This window comes from Mesitornis unicolor, unplaced genomic scaffold (genome assembly GCF_000695765.1).
Source record: "Mesitornis unicolor isolate BGI_N332 unplaced genomic scaffold, ASM69576v1 scaffold2375, whole genome shotgun sequence".
NCBI lineage: Eukaryota > Metazoa > Chordata > Aves > Mesitornithiformes > Mesitornithidae > Mesitornis > Mesitornis unicolor.
The window spans coordinates 2,967-24,175 of NW_010185961.1; the positions used below are offsets into that span (position 1 = coordinate 2,967).

The 21,209-nt window shown below is 39.6% G+C and overlaps 1 protein-coding gene across 1 annotated transcript; it reads right to left on the minus strand.

The window, feature by feature from the left end:
• Positions 1-4,934: 4,934 nt before the first annotated feature.
• Positions 4,935-19,246, minus strand: INPP5K (inositol polyphosphate-5-phosphatase K). The gene is made up of 12 exons (XM_010184977.1): positions 19,200-19,246; positions 16,500-16,607; positions 15,717-15,825; positions 12,814-12,930; positions 12,474-12,646; positions 10,908-11,019; positions 10,233-10,342; positions 7,713-7,905; positions 7,333-7,470; positions 6,711-6,794; positions 5,823-5,927; positions 4,935-5,033 (listed from the first exon to the last, which is right to left on the minus strand). The coding sequence occupies exons 1-12, from the start codon at positions 19,244-19,246 to the stop codon at positions 4,935-4,937; spliced, it is 1,395 nt and encodes a 464-aa protein (XP_010183279.1).
• Between the last annotated feature and the right edge of the window lie 1,963 nt (positions 19,247-21,209).

Here is a 21,209-nt window from a genome sequence, read left to right on the forward strand (position 1 = left end):
TCTGTGTTTCCTACCTGGAATTATTCTTGCACTTCCCTTAGCTGTTATATCCAAAATCGTTCCAGTCCAACGACTGTTTCCTTGACTACTTACTTCCCAGTATAGGGTTCTACTGAAAAAGAGATTTTATCACATTTAAAAAAACTCATCGCTGTCACTTCCCCAAACGAAACCACCCCGCTCAGTAACACAGAGGAATACTTAGTCTATTTTATCTGCCTTTCCTCTAGAAAGAAATTACAAGGATTGGTAGTCTACAACATGAGGGCTATTTAACTGGAATAATTTCTGTGATGCAGATACCAGAATTATGTGCAAAAAAACTGAAAATGGGCTACGAGCAAGTGAGAACAAGAAGGGGAAAAAAAAAGGATAAAGAAATACAAAAGAGACAACAAAACAGAAGTGGGAAGAGGGGAACACAGTGTGGGCTCTGGCAAGACCAGGCAGTGCACTTCAAAACCAGGGTTACAGTAAAGCTCGTATTTGACAATGCTGAAACATTCCCTGCTGGGGCTGATGTCTGCATTTGATAACTGCCAGTTTCAAACAAAGTATGGGTAACAATTTAAAATCTTTGCTATTACATTTTTCTTCTTTTTGTGGTGCTAGTAAATTCTTCTTTTCTGAATTCTTCCCACACCTCCATGTTTCCTCTTGCCAGTTTGCATTCCCAGATCTCACACTTGCCCTGACTTCACTGTTTTCCTCCAGTGATTCTTCCAGCCTGTGCCTCAAAAGCTCCCACACGGGTTCTCTCGCTCCTTCCTAGATTGCACATATGAGATGTTCTTACTTTTAATTGCAGAGATCTCATAAGGGGAAGACGAGAGCTCCACTGTAATACAAGGAGGTGGGATGTACACACACACAGATATGTAACTTTTCTTACGTTGAAGCAATTGAACAGACAAGAGTGGATGTTTCCAGAGTGACTCGACATGTGCTGCACAGATCCATCAGGGGTGAGCGCCATTGCCTTGGCCAAACACAGCAGCCACGCGAAGAGGAGCTGACGCTGCGCTACCGACTGCACAACTCTCACGTTTGAGCTTCTGCCTGAAGAAAGAGAGTTACAGATAAAAGCAAGCAAGCTGTGCACACAGACAGCCGGCCCCAAACGCTTCCATCTGTACACAGAAATATTGTTCTCCATTCTCTTTCAAGAGTGGTATAAAGAAATAACAGGTATAAGGAAAACCAGGGTATTATCTGCTTAATGGATGAGTTATGAAGTTAAATCACATTGGTATTCATGCAGTGGTGAGTACCAGGAACTTTCTGTGATCGCTGTATTTTGTTATTACAAAAGAAATTGCTTCATTTCCATGACTTTCAATGAGCAAATCCCTACATCCAAGGGCAGAAAGGGCCATCGGAAATACTCCTGTTAGTAATGCAGAGTTCTCAAAAAAGGTATAATTTCCTCTCTCAAGGAAAACCTAATTTGAGCTTTGTTCAACTGGCCTTTCCACTGCAGTACATTAATTAAGACAAGTTCATCTGAGTGTCACTGGGTGTCCAAGAGCAGAGAAGGAAGTAGTGGTAGTAGAAACAATAGTCTTTATCAGGACGTATTTTTAGGGTCTAAAAAACACGCAAGACATCTTAGAAATATTTCCTGTTTACACAGAGCTGTACTATCTATGTGTAATGATACACCACACATCCTGAGGTCAGCTAGGAATCAGAAATATATGGAAGTTAAATAAGGTTATACTGCACAACATTCCTTGGTAGACAGATTTCCTATTTTAAAATAAATTCTCTAACTGCAGGGAATTAGGAAAAGTTACCCTTAGACGGAAATTATATGATAGCAAATTTATATTGAAACACACAAAGTTTTAAATACGAAATATAATATAGCAGATCTTTCACAAAGACAAAAAAAGACAACTCAAATCACACTGTGGAAAATTCACTGTGAAAAAGTGAATTTAGAAGAATTTGTTCTTAAAATTAAGACAGCAATTTAAGTCACTTGAGCATTTCTACACGGAAAACAGCAAAACCTCCTCAATGCGGGAGGGGGACAGAAAACCCACAACTGAAGTCCATTTAATACCAGACTAATTTAAATAGGAAAAAAAACCAATCAAAAATTAGATGAATCTGCTTTGTCCAAAAGAAAAATAATATTCGTCCTTGCCCTTCTTTTGCAGTCCAAACCCTACTGCGTGCGTTCTGTTTCCATCCTAAAATAGTGTTGTATCTGCGCATTAAACACGACCAAAGTTTATTGGAGAAAGGTTTCCATGCACGAAGTAATCCTCCCCACCTGAGCCAATTAACAGAAGCCACGTTGAATGCTTCACTGCCAGGATTTATTTTAGCGGTACATGAAAAGAAAACACAAGTGTATAAAAACATTTCCAGTGATTACACCATCCAATTAAAGGTGTTTTAAGAAAGAGATTTCATCAGAAATTGCATCACTACAGGTCATGGAATAGTTTGAAAAGCTACCATAGGTAACAGTAGTAAACAAAAGTGCTACCGTGTGCATAATACTTAAGAAAGGAGTGTACAGTTCTGTGCAGCGTCCTAACACAGAAACCAATTCAATCCCAGCTGCTGCGGGCATTTTCAGTGAAGTCCTGTGGTTCAAAGGATTCGTTTACAAAACGCAGCTTCTGTGTCCAGTGACAGAGGGTTATCAGCTCTCACACAACAGCAAGGATCTTGAGTTTCTTGCCCAAGTAAAGCGGCTGCATGGCTCCCCCTCTGAGCTGCTCACGAACAGCAGATGCACCCTGATTAGAAGAAACTGGATCTTGGTCCACAACAAATAGGCAGCTGTGGTCTGGAATTCAACGACCACTGCTCTTTGAGCTCTCCACACAGTCTCCTTGCATGGAGTACAGTAATACAGTTACACAAGTCAAATCAGAAACAGAATACAACTGAAGAACTGCAAGCTCTTTGCAGTTTGCTAGGGATTTGTCTGGTGCCCTAACTGGCAGGAAAAGTCACGTATCTGAAAGATTTAGTGCAAAGCAAATTATTGTAAAACTGGTACAAATGTGAAAACTGTTTCTTATCTTGTTCCAAAGTGTAATAGGAAGGTAAAAGCTGTAAACCTCAAGGCAGTTTTAATCCATGCAATGAACACAGTATCCTCTGAACCTGCCCTCACTACTTACAACTGGAAAACAGTTCCCAACACCAAGCTTTAAGCTGAGACACAACTACCTAAAGTTTACAGAGACTACGCGTTCTTAAACCCCACACTGCAACTAGCTAACCCGTTAACCTGTGGTATAGTTTCCACAGCTTACAAAGATGCCCCGACCCCAGATGATTTTATACAGTGAATGATATAAGCAAATATCTGCAAAACAAAAGTCATATCAAGGTGTTAACTTCCTATCTGAAAATAATCCTAAAAAAACCCTAAGGCTTTGGGAAAAAGAGCAAAAAAGGAATCCATTCTGTTCTGAAGCAATATTCCAGCATAAACACACCAACAGCCTTTGCTTTGCTTTTTCACTTGAGCCAAATTTTCTCTTTTCCATCCATAGCCAAGCTGACAGCGATGAGTTACTAACGTCACTTACCATACACAGAAGGTAGCTTGGAGCTGGGTATCTACAACCTGGGAGACTCACAAGTGCATGCTGAGATTCTGTGCAATGTTGGTGTCTCTTCCAATCCTTTCCAAACATCTCCATTTCCTCATCAAGAAACAAAACCATTTCTGAAGCTAACTACCTTACAGGTTTTTAAAGGTATGTAAAGTTTCTTATTCCATCTCCACCCTCAAGTGCACAGGATACACTAAGGTCTAAGCACCTCTAGAAAAACAGAATTTTTGCATACCAATTGCTATAAATTGAAGAGATTTACAATTTTTATAGCACAGATTATGCCACAAGAAAGAATCTGTGCCACTGAAATTCCTCATTTATAATTGACATAATCTCTGTAGGAAGTGTAGCAATTACGTGGCAGGATGGTACCAGGGAAGTACTTAAATTTGGCTTTAGCTTTATAAATTCAATATGACAACAGAAAACAATTGTGGTTAGTGCCGTGATCATTAGCTCCTTGTCCACAAGTGCTTCATGAACCGTGGTCTGCTCACCTATGCTAAAACATTTCTCAATCAATTTTGTTCAGAAATTGTAGGATTCTGGTTAACTCTGAGCCAGGGACTAGTACAAAAGTGGTTTTATTTTACTTTTCTAAATCAGAGGGAGAAATGCAATAGGCAAATTGCTAAACTGTTTTATAAAAGAAGAACTAAAACAAAAAAAAACAGGAAAAGTGCATTTTTATGAATGTATCTCAACTTGGAAAAATGAGAAATGGAAAATCCTACAAACAGTTATCAGTAAGGTGTGAAGAAAATGGATCTATGGTCAAAGGAGACTTTACACACTCCAAAGATTTTGTTTTCACGTGACTTGCTGCCACATGTGTTTCCTAAAAGGTGATTAGCTTACATTTGAAAGTCAAATAAAATTTTAAAACAAGCTAACTAGCTGTATCTAATAAATAATTTTTAAATAACTTCATTTAAACTCAAAATTTGGAACTCGATGATTAAGTAGTTACAGCATAGTAAATATGGTATTGTATATAAAATATCCTCTACAAAAAAGGAGCAAGCCTAAAAATCTATTCCAGATCCAACTTAGGTTAAATCATTGTATTATAAATGTCTATCAATCACTTTAAAACACACAGCATTTCTTAGGTGCTATTTTTATGGTTCTCATCCAGTGCAAGGGAGTTACTCTCCCTGTAACAATAAAAATATCTATCTCCACAATAAATTATCTCCTACAAGCTCACAAAGTTTCTGAACAATCCTACCTGTCTTACTTGCACTGTCTTACTCCATCTTCTAAGAGTAAAAGCTTATAATCACTAAGACATAAAGAATCATCTGACTCCTGAATCAGGACCACTAAATGCCCTTTCTGCCTTCAGAAGTCATTATGCAACTCCAGATTGTCTGGTTTCTGCATCCAACTGTTCTCTTCCTGTGTCAGATCCTTTTCCATTAACGTTCTGTTAGGCTGAATCTAGAAGAAAGACAGGAGTTAAAAAACAAATTAACACATTCAGAAACACTGTGTTGCTCAATGATATCAATGCACAATTATATAAAGATGTCTTACACACAAGCTAGAAACTGAGAAAATTAAAAGTGATACACCTATGCAGCAACCATGAAATAAAAAAATCTAGTAACCTGACCCCCATCACTAAACTATTGTCAATTATCTGATTAGCATAGCCACAACAGTATGGAAAATTATGCATAAACAAAATGATTCTGTCAAAAAAGTGCTCGTGTAGAAGCAGCAATGCTTGATTGCTTCATCCAACCTGTGCAGGTTATGTCATCCTTTCAGAAATTAAACAGATGTGTGTTAAACAAAATAACTTGAGTTCCAGCTGTCCTGTCTTTCCCAAATTCAAGTGGCTGAATGTACAGGAACACTTGTGCACAAATCTACCACAGGACAGAGCACAACAAACTCACAACCTGTCAGAAACTTGGCAGCACTGAGTTCTCATCTTCACAGAAACTAGGGACCTAACATAACAGAGCCAACATTCCAAAAATGAGAGCTGAGACAGAGAAAACTGACTTATTTCACTACAACAACGTGTTGCTACTCAGAGTTCTTTAGCAGATCAGCAAATTCTTTTACGGGATGTTAGCCAGGACATAGCCACTTCACAATTATTTCAGCCACCAGCTCCCCCAAGATGAACACAGCTGCACACACCTGTGTTCAAATGCATACGAAAGCAAAAGAAATAGAAGTTACATCAACATTAATCAAAGCTTCCAAATATCTTACCCGGAAAGGATGGCTGATACCAACTATTGACTGCAAATTATTGCTATAGTAACAAAGCAAAAATTCTCCTCCCGTATCAGGTATTTCTGCAGCACTCATGTAAACCTGTCAAAAAGAAAAAGAACAGGCAATGGGCAATTTCCACAGAGAAAGCAGCTTATGAGAAAGCAGCCTGTGCACTCAGGACACCATAAAATTCAGTATTTACTATTTATAAGCAAGTTGTAAAACTTAAGCTAAAAAGGACGAGGAGAAACCATGATATCAGAGAAATTTTGAGATTCAGAATACTAATACAATACAACTTGGGCTCTTGTTGAAAACTTGATGCTAACTTACAACATCTCTAACGATAAATAACGGCTTTCCATTTTGTCTGGAAAATCTCATCCACCCTTCCACTCACTGTGTCTCCAAAATTAAATTTGAATTTCTGTTTGTTCAGACAAATACGTCTGGAAACACCTCATTTGTATACAAAATAAGGTTTGTTTTAAATAATTTTAGGTAATCACTAGAAAGCTATGTAATGGACAGCAGTTTTTAAAGAAGGACCAAAACACTCCAGTCAAAATGAAGACAAATCTTAGAATTTGTAGCTGGATTATTCAAATTTACAGTAGTTTTTAATACAATGAAAAGTCATGACAGGAGTAAGTTGCTTTTTCATCACTTCCCTTAAGCAATATGATCACACCTGAGCAGGTGTGCTAGACTACCTGAAAATTAACAAGAAGTAGGAAGAGGGATTTTAAACATCATCACTCCCCATTAGCTTCAACTGGGAAAGAGGATACAGAACCCATAAGAGGAAAGGGATATGGAATAAACAGACCTTGAATGGTACGCTGTGGGAAACTACGCTACAAAGAAATATAGTTGGCTTACTTGTTTGCTGTCTTTGTTAGAAGAAATTTCATCATCTTCCACCCAAGCATAAGTAACATAGTCATTCACATGCCTGAAAGTCACCTGCGAAGAAAGATGCAAACCATCAGCCTTCTGAAGGAAATACAAACCATACTACATGGAAAACTCAAAGTTGTCAGAGAGATGTTTACTACTTTACTGAAGTAAGTGAAACACTGTACTTTTAAGATCTAAATATTTTGGGGGCATGCACAAATCTTTTCTCTCTGAGAGGGTGCGAGTGCTCTGTCCTCTCACCCTTCCACCAACTCAGTTTTTGTTCTTTCTTTGCTGTATAAATCTTTTGAACTGCAGGCATTAGGGGGGGACAATTCCTTTTCACATCTTCTGCACCATTTTACTTAAATAAATCACCACATTATCATAGCAGAGAATGTAAAGGGTGCAAAAGAGCTCCCATACTATGCAACTAAACTGTCAGCATACAGAAGTAATGGTTATCACAGATACACAACTGTTTCAGAGAGTTTTGCACTAGCAGAAATCACAGTTTCCTATGACAGAAGACTATCAACTACCTCCCTCCAGTCATAGCCATCATCTTTATTAAGAGTAAAGAGCTGTGATACAGTAACATTACCTTGAAGAGTCCAATCCAGTCCCAAGCACTGCTTGGGAATTCAGGCACAGCAGAGTAGCTGATCAGAACATCATGTTCTGCGCTCCACTCACCCTCAGGATGCAGCGTGACCAATGGATCTGATACAAGAGGCTTGAACTAGACAAAAGAACAGAATTTAAAGTCCATAACGTTTGCCATTCTTTCCGTTATTCAAGTTACTCTGTGCCACAACCCCTCTGGGACTCTTAACTGAATGGAAATAACCTAAAAGCAATATCCTGCCTTCGCCATAATCAGAATGAGACAGAGATTATGACTTAGAGGTTTAGAAAACCAACTTCTGTAAGGCAAGACTTAGTAAAACAAACTTTTTCTTATCAACATAACTGGGACAGCACCTCAAGCCCAAAAGTTCCTGTAACAGGTTTGTGATCGCTGATGCCATAGCTCATATGACTGATGTAGTTATTCAAAGTAACAGAAATTGTCTGCTTTTCTTCAGAGAATTCGCCTTCTTTTGACGCATTCTGGCAGAGACTTTTCACTCTCCAAAGAATTCTATCGGTCCACGCTGGCTTTCTTTTCTTCTCACTGCAAAAGCGTAAGATAAAAGTGAAATGAGAAGAAAAACAGTTGCCAAAAGCTAAGAATACTGTGCAAAATCTACTGAAAGTTGAAAGACTGTCAGATACATATTAATGAAAGAAGGCAGTCACATCCAAGCTTCATTTTACAGCTCTGTTCAATGCTCTTTACAACCAAGGTTTCCTTAATTTGAACTCGGCTCCATTTGCCACAAATAAATTTCATAGGTTTCTGAGCGAGAAGTAAAATGAAGGGGAGAAGGGCATTTCAGTGGGTTAGTTGGCTTCATACAGGACATGATACTTTCTCCTAAAACACTTCATAAAAACATGCAAGAACATTGAGAAAATTCAGCAACTGCCCCAAGCTTCAAACACACAGTTATTGTGAGAAAAGGGGCATAAAGTTAAGGAAGATGCAGGAAGAGTCTGAATGATGTTTGAAATTATTCAAAACACTTGAGAATGAGTTTCTTTTAACAACAAAAAAAAATCGACAAACTTAGGTAGCTTATACTAATCCCAGGTGACAGAGCAATGCTTTATTTAAAGTTTCTCTAGCTTGCACTAGCCTGTATTTCAAGTTGGCAAGCTACTGCTGTCTCATAACAAAATTCCGTAATAAAGAAAGCTGTGCCCACAACCTGCGATGGTGCTATACATCAAACCGTAATCAGAATTTAGATTTTCCTTTTATACCATATCAATAACAACAGAAGACATGAGCCTTTCGTGGTTCTCTCTGTAGTGGGAGGAAGACTTAACAGCAACTCTCTGTATGGATGTATCACTTCAAATTGAAATGGAGAAAAGATCATACCCTATGGAAGAGGAATTAGAATGGACTGGATTGAATTATAAAAGTTAATGAGCAGGATGTGTAAGGAAAACTGTCAGTTTAATAACTTTGAATATCAAAATCATCATAAAATGGAAATGCCATTTAGTTCAATATTCAGCATGCTTTTGTTTTACCCCTTCCCACATACAAGTCTGACTCGCCTTTAATAAGGTGGAAAGATTTTAAATGACTAAGGGGCCATATCCCACTTACTCCAGTAATTATATAAACCGACAGAAATCTTTATGAGCTGCCATGTGTCTGCTCTGCTGTGCGAGAAAAAACCAACAGAACAGCCTAAGTTAATGCATTATTTTATAGAAAGTAGGATGTTAGATGGGAAACAAAACCTCAAGATCCACATTGAAAAAGCAGCAAAGTCAACAAAACACTGCGTGCTTCATATAAAGCTCGCTTTTCAAGAGCGCATGTCTCGAGGTCTACTGATCAGTCCCATCCAACCACAATATCTCTGCTAGCTTTAACAGCAGCAGAATGCACACAGTCTGCATAAGCATACTTTTTGTTCTTTAAATGAGCCAATACAGACTACGAGGCTATGAATCATTCTTACAATGTCTAGGTTTGGATTACTATCATTATTTTTTGTTAACTGGGTTTACTGTTGATCCCGTTATATCTCTTCACACTCAATCAGGGAGCAAAATGTCTTTGGATCCAAACAAATAATCTTCCAGTATTAAGTGCAACAGCAGAGCAGGTGACACTACAGCTTGCAGACAGGTTCAGAAAATCCCTGAAGAAAATCAGCTGTCATCTGATTTTCAAATATTTCACAAAAATCAAATCAAAAGCTCGGGAAGGAGCATTGTTTTGATTCTGAAATATTTACAAATCGATGAAATCCAGAAAGTTTTCTTCTTACTTAAACCAAAACAGGGACTTCTGCTCTCTGGAAGTAAAAAAAAAGATCAGTACAAAACCTCCGTTTGGACAGGAACTCATCCTGCTGTTGAAACGTAAGACTAACACTTAACAACAAACCTTAGTGTCAGAGAAAAAATCTGGAAACTTAAGCTACTCGATTTTCAACTTAAAAAGATATAAAGACACATTTACATTTATTTTCAAATACTAGCAATATCAAATGCTTAAATAGAGAAGGAAAACAAAAGTTGCAATTACATTTTGTGTTTTGCTCATTTCTGAGAACCAATGGGCACTTCTAGTATTAAAGAACAAAAAGAAGTGGCTTAAACAAGTGCTGGTTTATTCTGTTAATCCAGTCTTTCCAAAAAGAAAGCTGGGTTGTTTCACTACTTTCCTCATACAATCAGCAGACACAGGCTTCTTCAGCCAGAAATACTCATTTATGCAGATCTGACCACTGAATGAGCCTAACAGAACAGCACAATAGCCCCAGTTAAGCCGTATATTCAGGAAATTCAGGTTTGCTTGCTAAAGTGATATTTAGTCAAGCACCACATCCACTCTAATATTCCTTGTCTAAACTCATCTTATTATGCTTTTACCTTGTATCATACACATCCGAATAAAGGTCAAACTTGTAAGTTGGTTTAAACTGCAGAGGACCCTCTATGAATCCCTGAAGAAACGCTTCCTTCTTTTTCGCCATATTTAACTGCAGAAATAAAAAAGTAACTTTCAAAGATTACGTTTAGAAATCAGAGCTTAAAGGGCAATTGGGAAAGGAGCTGAGAAAGCATCTTTGGAGATGAATTCCACATCTCGGTCAGTACAATGTATTTGGAAAGGTAAATTTAGAAGTGCCTCTCCATTACTGCCAGGCCTCTTGTTTAAAAATCTTACAGTAGTTCTATTCAAATAAATTCCAGAATAAGCTTCCCTTAAAATTAATTATCAGGAGAAGAGAAAAGAGGGAGAAATTAAGGTGATGAACAATTTGCAAGCCATGAAGTTCAAATAAATGTTTAGTCAAACACGAGCATTTTAACTGAGTGAGAAATGAAACAAAAGCAGAAAAAGTCTGCACTTAATTGGGCCTTATGACTGAGAAGTGAGAGAGCGAACAGCTCCATCTGTTCCACCTCGAATCTACTCCGAATCTGTGTTCTTTAACAGAAATTAGAAACTCAAGAGGTAATGTTAACTACCATGTTGTGTTCGCATGCATTGAAATCAAACCAAACCAAACCACCCTCCCCAGATACGTCAAGACAACATACCTGGTCCTTTTCCCACAGCAGATTGTAACGTTTGTTATTTATTGATTCTCGGACAAAATGTATCCCATAATCTGCTATCCGGAAGTTCAGATCCCCAAACCAAAATAGAATGCTTAAAAAAAAAGCAAGCAAAAAACCAAGGAAGGTTTATAGGAATCCATTAGCATGAGGGAAGAATTCAATAGAATATAAACCATTACACTAATTAGGTGAGTTAATCACTTATATTACTTAATCTAAACAGTTTAAACACAAGCACTGAGTAGTTACAGATAAGCTTAAACAGGGATAACCTGCTGCTAAACTAAATTTTGAAGGAATTGAAACAGTAAATAAGTCCCTTGCACTCCTGTCGCTTGCTGATTACTGCCTGGGTATTAAATTATCCCAAGTCTCCTAATGACTTACATCTATATTAGAGACAGATTAAATTTAAACAGTAAATTAAATAATTCACAAAACTTATGACCCATACACTGGTTGGTTGTTAATCCACTAGCTGAGAGCTCTGCTTTAGTGCCTTGGGAAGGCAGGGATGCATATTAGGCGTTCTGCAGTTATTAGGAAAGTAATTTACTGTTACAAAGCACTGGAATGTATTATCAGCAATGTTTTAAACAAGCTGTCTTTTCAAATACGTTAACTTCTCTTAAAAATCCCTACTTTCAATGTCTTCTTCAGGGGTGGATACCCCAAACTTGATCTTCTGGAAACAAAGCTCTTATTTTAATGCCATTTGTAATGTCTTCTCAGAAGATGCCAGTAGGTGATTTGGTACTTGCCCATGCACATTATCACAAAAATAAAACACATTAAATTGAGTATCAAACACTTACACTGAGGTAGGAAAAGTAATGATTTTGAAACTCATGTGCCATACATTTTAACCCAATTTTAATGAACTCATTAACAATTAAAGTGATAATACATATCCATTTCTGATTTATCTGTCCCAGCAGTTTTTCTCAACCCTTTTTTAAGTGGTTCTATTAACATCTTTAGACTCCAGCACATGAAAACAATGAAAATAAATCCTGCAGAATTAAGGAACAAGAGCTCAATTAGTGGCCCAGATCAGGTTTAGTTTGGGTTTTGGGTTTTTTTTTGTGAGACATCTGCAGGAAGTGTAATTCATATAGCTACAGAAATCATCCAACAAGGTTTTAAAAGCTGAGAAGCCTCAGCAAGATACTAAAATTACAACAGGAATAAAAATGGCCCAAACCATAACACAAATCTCCTCAAAAAAGGGAGGAAGATAAACATTTAATAGTGATCTAAAGGATTTTTTTATATAAACTGGCTTTAGCTTTTAAAGCTCCCCAGCACATCACATGTGCAGTACATATGCTAACAAATTAATGTAATTCAAGGCTGGAAGAGTCTTGCAAAACAGACCTCAATCTTTGAGGTTATCTTTTCATCCCAGGATTCAGAGTCAAGACTGAAGCAACATTTAAAATAAAAACAATGGATTAAAACTCCAAAACCAAAACTCTCAGTGCATGAGTTTACCATAAGACAGATGAAAACACCACAGACAAGATTAGGGTCTGAACAACTCACTCGTGATCCAAGGTGCTTGGAATATTCTCTCCTTCAAACTGCATTTCCAGAATTTTCTCAAAGTCATCCAGTCGCTGCTCTGTGTTCTCCATGTGAGCAGGCAAGTGGCAGTTCATGAAACAAATCGTGTGACCGTAGAGCGACATGCGAACAGTGACTCCTCCTTTGTTCCCCTGGTATGGAACATTAACAATGTTCTCTGAAGCTACAGTCAACACCTGCAACTATTACCACCACCTAGAAATTTTTAAATCTTGCTATTTAGATTTAACTGAAAACAATTTCTTCCTACGTAAGTTGTTGTATAACAGCTAATAAACTAGTAAAATTACTTCCTTACCCAGTATCCATACAGGCCCGTGCGCATGTAGTGGGTGTGAACATCCCGTATGAAAGGGAGGTGGATGTGCTTCACAAAGATCAGAAGCAGCAATCCCTGCATGCGGATGGAGGAGAGCTGGAAGATACGAAAGAGAGACTGGTCATTTCCAGGGAGGTATTCGGAATTCCTTGGACTTTTAGGTGAAGAAAGCCACGGCAGATGTCATGCAATTCCTTCATCACGCCTGGCTCCAATACTGTGACACAGTAAATGCAGACATATTTCACTGCTGTAAAGAATACATTCTTACAGTATACTTGCCTAAAAACAATTCTGGTGAATCTCTGAACTAATTAACATTAGTTGTAAGATTATATTATAAATCTGAACTTGACCTCAAAACATGTATTTGCACAAACATCTTTAAAGACCTTTCTTCTGCCTCGCTAGCCCCTTGTTGCTGTCTTTAAGCATCCTCCTGTTCATGAAGAACCAAATCCTTGATTTTTCACCTGTAATCTTAATAGTGCTCACCTATAAGTCCTCCAACAGGAGCAAGTTTTTTTGAGCTGAAACATCCTTCATTATATAACTAATCATTCTAAATGCCATTAAAAGTACAAAAAAGCACAGCAGTTTGTTCCAGCCTTTTGCAAAAACGAGCTGCAAACAGCAGTAACTCATCTGTAATGCCTGTAAAAAATAATTTACAGAACAAGTCCAAAACAAAGATGCTTAGGGAACACATAAGACACAGTTTAAGCTTTAAGATACCGCAGGTTTTTTGGTCGTTTTGTTGTGTGTGGTTTGTTTGGGGTTTTTTTGCGGAAACAAGTTTAACAAAGATGGTCTGCATCAAAACCTTATGAACTTTACAATGCTCCCAGCACAAGACACAAAATTCATTTTGAGTATTTGTTTTAATGATAATGATTCAATTTAAAACACGGGCATTGAAATATATTAATTGTAGTTCAATTTTATGCTGGATGAACTTAGAGAAAGGCTACCTTAGAATAAAACCTGATATTAAGAATAACACTGCCTATACAACTGCTGAAGAAGTATGCAAACTCAGCCCAAAATTTAAAACAGAATTCCTCCTTTCTTTGCCTCCACATCTATACAACTAAATTATTTCAGAATATAATGATTTCATTGGTCTTGAACCCAACAAAATACTAAGCAGCACAGTGAAGTGATGGATGTCAATTATTAGTTGATGCATTAATATTTGTATCTGATCAGACATTTGGTGAAACCAGTATTCTCCTTTCCATAACCATGCCCATGAGATAACAAGATCTTTGGTCCCTTTATTAGTGCTGGAACCAGCACCAGTCCCGCCGGCACACAGCGCCAAATCAAGCAAAGACCTTTCACGGAGGGTGCATGATTCTGCTCAAGGTGAAAGATTTGACTGACCCCAGCAGACCTCACATGCTGAAAATGGATGAAAACGACCCCAAAGATGAGAACTGCCCCTCTACACCCACCCCTGTCACAGGTCAGCAGAGATGGGGGTCACTTTTCTCCTCCTCAGCCAACCTCCCAGTTAAGTTCTAGCACAAGCTCTCCTCACTGCCTGTTCTGGCTCTGACCTGGCCTGACTGACTCATCTTATTACCAGAGCTAATCGAGTCTTGGAGAAAGCCATTAGGTGGCAGCATCCATTCATTAGTGTGTCCAAAGCGCCACATATTTAAATCAGAATTCAAAATCAACCATGCATGCTGCAAGGAATTCTTTTTAACTGTCCGTATACAGGGCCTGAGACTCAGCCCACAGCCAAATTTTGGATGTTTACCAGCAATAACTCACACTAAAATGAACAATGTTTTTTCTCCTTTTTGTAATTCCCAATGGGTCCTTTGTTTTCTTTAATTACAGTTAAAAGAATGACACAACTACTGAGTGTGATTGGCATGCAGATAACACAATCATTTCAGCAAAATCACCCTGAAATAATGTTGGATTTAGAAAAACCAATACAACATTCAAGAGGCTCTTTTCAAAAGTCTCTTTATTAGAGAAATTCAGGATACCCTGCTATGTTTACTGTTTGCTTTATTAAAATAGCTAGTACTCTAGCTGACCTTATGTCCCAGAAATCTTAACATTTAAACTACCATACCACGTTCTAGGTCTTCAATCAAAAATAAAGTCCTCAGAAAAAAAACATACACCCACTAAAATCCTGACTTACATATATGCAGTTTATTGTCAGCTGCAAACAAGTTGGAAAAAAAAGAAAAAGAAAAAAGAACCCTTACCAATCTTAAGGAAAATCACTGCCATTGCTTGGGATATTTACAGTGAAAGCAGGTACTTATCAGACTACGTTCCCAATATTGCACAGAGCAAAAAAAACAAATTCTACAAACAAGAGAGAGATAGAGATATTGTGGCCACAAGAAATATGCTGCTGAGTGTAAGTTTACATCAATTTCATTTCAAATAATCTTCATTACTCTGTCACTTGAGAATGTATTCTTATTACGACTGGAGTAACGTTTTTCTATTCATCCCATGGCTCTGCAGCACTTAGGCCACTGCCAGTGTACCTGAACAACTTCTTGCTGTTTGTCACCTGAGCCGCAAAAACACCAAAGCTGCCCAACTATTCCAAATGAGAAATGAAAAAAGGTGTCCAATTTTTACTGCTAAAGTTAAGGACACGATTATTAATAGAGAAAAAATGAAATTGCCTTCATCAACAAACCAGGAAAACAGAAGCGTGATAAGAATAACTTCTAACGTAAGTGTACCAATGGGAGTGACCAACACCTCCAAAAAACATCAGCTTATGTTTCATGGAGAGTTTGAGGGGAAAAAAAACAACAACAACAACAAAAACAGAAAGGAGCTGGGGAAGACATTTTCCTTCAATGCTGTGACAGTTAAGAGATGTAAACAGTTACCTTGATATATCCCAATGGAGACAACACAGCCATGAAAAAAATGCTCCATGGATCATCAAATGCCAAGTCGGACAGAAAATTTGTGATTCTTGAGTTCACCTCCTGTAAGCTGAATACATCAAGAATACTCACATGGTATCACCTGGTTTTGACAGAATTCATACAACCTTTTCAGAACAGAGCACAGCACCTAACAGACCTCTCTCAGAGTAAGTCAGAAATTTCTTGCTGTTCAGCTTCTCATTTAGAACCAGTTTAATCCATCCACAGGTCTAACACATCTAGCACTGAGAAAAGCAAAGTTAAAGGAGCTTTTATACACCTGGAGAGAGCACTTAAGACAATGCTAGACTCAAGGGGTGTTATGACAAATAACTTGACTGTCAGGTCTTTAAAATTTCAAGAAATTTTGGAAAACATAATGGCAGATTGTGCCTAGTAAGTTTGCACTGATTTCTTTAAAACATGCTGAATTTTGGATAACTTTCATATCAAAAAGAAAATGCTTCTATATGCCAACACAGAAAACAGCAGCCAAAAACTCTGGGTGTTTAGAAAAAATATATTCTATAATTTGTCACAAAGCAACAGCAAGAAGAATATTCTCTTGCTATAAATCATCTCTGTTCTAACGTCAGTCTATTCCTCCTGTGAGCAATAATGTTAAATCACCTCCTGGGCAGTGATTCACAGAGCAGAGCCCTCCCAAAACAGAGAGTGAGCTGTTGAGACTTGGCAGTTTTGGAATGAACTTCCAAAACAAGTTCTCCAACGTTTACTTACCCTATAACATACATATCCATAGTTGGGCCCAGTGAATTGAGCTGAAGTAAACTAGTGACATCGGGAGGTGGAGAAGCTGTGCCCACGTTCCAGGTAACTAAGTGCAGTCTACAAACAAACACACAAAAATCACACAAAACCAATGACAGAATTGAAATGTGAACAGGGAATCCTAGGAGCATCTGATGGTTGGACTCGATCTTAAAGGTCTCTTCCAATCTTAACGATTCTATGATTCTGTGATCCAATTTCCTCACAGAATTTCTATCTACAGAAGACAAAGATTTTCTGTCACTTTTCATCCATCAGAAATCTATTTATTAGAGAGTATTAAAAAAAAAACACAAAACGAAACCACAAAACCAATCCGCTACAGGGAATGAAACCTGAATTCTTGCCACTTATCCTTCAGCTTTTTGCCCCAGATAAGGAAAGCTTCATCTAGCGTGCGAGACACTTCCTCATGAATTTCATCGTCCGAGCTGATGTCCTCTACACAAGCCATAAGCTGGGCCATTCGCTGGCGGAGCTGCAGGCGGCCGCTGGAGCCGGTGCTGCTGACGCTCGCAGAGCGGCTGCGGAAGTTGTGCAGGTTTTCCAAATCGTTTAGGGAGAACGCTGCTGAATCTTGAAATGCATCTTCACTACTGAAGGATGCCATTTGCTCAAAAGAAAGTAACTACAGTCTCAAGGACTAAGCCCATTAAAATCCCAAGTACAAAAGAAACAGATGGCTAAGGGTCTTCCAGATCAAGTTTTCACCCGTGTGAAATTCAGCATTGCTTCTAACGCCAAAGACAAATGTAGATGCAGCAAAAAACTGTAGCGTTCCCACCACACCCAAGGGGTTGTTACAAAAGCTGCAATCACATCCTACCTCACACAGCGAATTGTTCCTTCATAATAGATTTAATGTGGTTAATTCTATAAGCTCAAGATCTAAAAGAATTCATTGTTTATTTGAGTCAATCATGTGCTTCCATCCGTAAGCTGGCGGAAGATAATCTGCAGCTCCTAAACATACAAATACACAGTTCTGACCCAAACTAAGCAAACCTACTGCTCCTCTTGAGCACTATCAGAAACATTCACCATAGGATTTGTCTATTGTTTTTTTATAAGATGATAATTACAATAGCAGAGCTCCACTTTACCATCAGTGTTGTTACACATCAGACAGACTTAGAAAATAAGCTGTTAATTTTCCATCCACTTCAGGGTCCTACAAGGACCCTATAAACACTGAGTTAAACAGTGAATCCCACCAATACACCCATTACGAGGGCTGTATTTTTATCCTCAATCAACTGCCTAGTCAAGGTGACACACAAAGTGCGTGGAAGAGCTGGAAAGTGACCTTGCATATTAGACTAATTCAGTGACCCACAATTTCTCTGACCGATAGATTATCTTCATACGACTACACTGAAGTCAGCCAAGAGCTATTCTAAAACAAATTTCTAGGGAAAACAAAAAGGTACATATGCTGCAGATCTAATTCTACCACCAGAGATGTGTCACTCGGGAACTGCCTCCGGTTACTAATTTTGTAAGGCAATTATCTGATCAAACAAAGCTGAAATAATATTGAAGTCATCAGTCATTACTGAGAGAAATTAAGATTCCTCGGAGTGCCCAGTATCCACGCTACTGATCAGAACACAGGAAAGACTGCAGCGCTAGAATTTACACCAATAGAAAAATGCTTATAAAAACTTCAAGCATATCCTTCATAATTCAGTTTCACTGTAGGTTATAACTATGTCTGCAGGAAAAACTTAATAGTGAGGAACGTATATGCACCTGCAAAGCAAATAACCTCTGGTGGTCTGAAATCCCAAAGGTCTGCTGCTGCTCCCAACCGCTTCACACGGCCGTACAAGCACCATGCACAGCCCTGTCCACACATTTTCATCCGATGCCTCAAAGACAGCGTCAGGGAAGGGAGGAAGACACTGCTCAAACTATTCTGGAAGCTTTCAGCACCACCCAAGCACACTTTCTGCAAACACATTCCTAAATACAAACTAACTACTGAAAACATCATTTAGTGCCACCAATTCCTGAAATGATTCAATAGCAGAGGCTTTTTTAGGGTCATAGCGTTTATAATACTGCATTAAGTTGACTTTTAAGATCTTTGAGCAAATGTTACTGTTTGTTGAAGTCTTTTTTTCAAATCTGCCTGTTACAGACAGGTATTTAACCACCCCTTAAGAAGATTTCTCCAGTGAACCAAGCCCACAGCGTGTGACAGCGCAACTTATGACCACAGAACACACAACGTGAAGATGCAACGTGAAAACACTGTAAAAGCAAAAGACAAAGATTTATTCAAGCTTTCTTCTCCTCACAAGTGGGGGATTTGAGGCCCTAGGTCCGTTTACAGCCCGCCCTGCAGACCCTGTCCACAGACCCAAGCAGGTCTGTGGGAAGTCCCGAGGACCCAAAGAGCCCTCAGTAAAGCCTCCCTGCAACGCCCCCCGTACCGACGCTTTCAACTCCGAAAAATCAGCTTTTCTTCTCTATTTCGGACGACTACGTAACATCGCCAATTAGCGCAACTCCCTGTTAATAAGCAGAAACACAAAGTTTCGCTAATTCTCCCCCTAATTACGTAACGCCTTAGCTACTTTTCTCCCGTACTCGGAAAAGCCGCGCCGACCCGCTCTTCACGCCAAGCCGCCCCTGACCGCTCACCTCAGCTCCCTCACGGCGCCTCGCTGCGCCGAGCCCTCAGGCTCCATCCCCGGTAGCCAAATGCCGCCAAGGGGACAGCAAAGCCGACGGCCTCCCCTAGCCCGGCCCGCGGCCTCCCCGCTTCCCTCAGCGCCGCCGCGCCCATTGGCCCGCGTGACGAGGGCGGGAACCGCGGAAGGACGGCAGAGCGCGGGGCCGCCCCCTGGCGGGCGGGAGGACCCCGGCGGCACCGGCAGCTGGGAGGTAGCCTTCGCACCCCCCCCCAAAACGGCACCCAAAACAGAGGAGGCGGAGGCGTTAAGCTCTGTCTAGTAGTTTATTAGATTTCGTTTCCAATATGCCTGTATTGGAAGATTTAGGAGACAAAAAAGGCACAAACTCACATTTAAAGAAACAACGAGATAACCTAACCCATCCTACAGTGTGTTGCCAAAGGAAAGAGCACGATGAACCCACCAGAACGCATCAGGGAGGCCCAGCGGGGATGAGCCCAGAGAGGTGCAGCATGGAGGTGACAAGAGACCCCGCCAGCAAACTGGCCTGACCCAGGCTGTGGCGAGGTCCCTGCCTCTGGACCCCCAAAACCCACCCAGCACAGGTGGGAAAGGGGGTCACGGCCCAACCGTCACCCCAGAACAGACAAACAGGCAACGATGACCCCGCCGGCAGCCGGCAGGGTGAGGGGTTCTTGCCAAAAGCCCATAAATGATAGAGCACAGCAACGCTGCGCGGGCCGCTACACTCACCAGTGGGAACCGAGCATCAAAAGGTCGTGATAGGATTTGTCTATCCCAAGGCTGAGGGATGCTTTCACTTGGGATTAAATTGGAAGGAAAGAAAGCAAGGAGGGGGAGGGAAGTATTCAGGCTGGAGTTCCTGCAGTTATTTTTTTTCCCCCCCCCAGTTTTTCCACTAATCAGGAAAGCTTTGTGTAAAAGCTCTTTCTCTGAAATCAGAGGATCAAAAAGGGATTGCACGGTGGAATGTTACAATCTGCTTCCATAGCGATTAGCGGCACCGGATAGAAAGCCTCTTGGATAACACAAACTGAAAGAACAAGTGTGCTACGTGTGTACTCAGGTTGTCCTCAAGCGTAGGAATCCCTCAAAACAGAGCTGACAAACACGAACAGGAGTCGGTGCATAAATTCTCAGATAAAAAGACTTTAAAGTGAAAGAACTATAAATGGGGCCTACACTTCTAAAATACTTCTTGAACAGCTATAGAAGATGCTGCGAAACATCTTGGTCCCAGATAGGCTTGCAGGTTAAAATTTAGTTTCGTCACCTATTTAATGATAAATTTGTTTTATTTCTGCCTGGTGAGATTGCTAAAAATCCCTCAAACCCCACCCCCACCCCACAAAACCGTCCGAGGTCACTGAGAAGAGCCTGCCAGAGTCACTGGTACAATTCAGAGCTTATTGCACTTAGACATGAGTAAGGCAAAATAACAAACTAAAAATGAAGGGATAAACTGCCCCCTCCCCAGGAACCAAATGCCATCCTCTCCCTCCAGAGCACACCTCGTCTTCCCTCGCACTGAAAACGGTTCAGATCCCAGCACATACTCGTTCCGCACGGCACGGGATCATGTCGGGATCTCCTGCTTGCAGGACTGTGAAGGGCTGAAGGAGTCAGATGTGTTACAGAAAGCCAAAAAAGACTCCTCAAAAGTGGCGATACACCCACAACTGTGTCTGGCGTTTAGAATTTCATGTTAGAGCTGCCAAATACAGAAATGGAAAATAAAGTGATTGCTACTAGAGAAAAAAAATATTAAAAAAATCAAACATTGGGCCTTAGGCATAAGCAAAGAAATGAGGTTTTTTTTCTCATATGTATTTAATAAAGCAGCATTTCTTTGATTCTGTTCTGCTTATTTGATTGTCTAAAGCTGATATCAACATAAGGACAGTTACAGTGTCTGAAGTCATTAAATAACCGGAGCTCTTTACATAGTTTAACAGTATCCTTTGTGATTTATAGTAACTGACAGCTATCCTAGAAA

Bases quoted from the DNA above. Each gene is read 5' to 3' on its own strand.
- INPP5K (XM_010184977.1), bottom strand. From the start codon at position 19,246: ATGGAGCCTGAGGGCTCGGCGCAGCGAGGCGCCGTGAGGGAGCTGAG. The intron at 15,826-16,499 runs GTAAGTAAACGT...TGATGTATTCAG, and splicing joins ATGGATATGTATGTTATAGG to CTTACAGGAGGTGAACTCAA. The intron at 5,928-6,710 runs GTAAGCCAACTA...TCTTTTTGACAG, and splicing joins CTAACAAAGACAGCAAACAA to GTTTACATGAGTGCTGCAGA.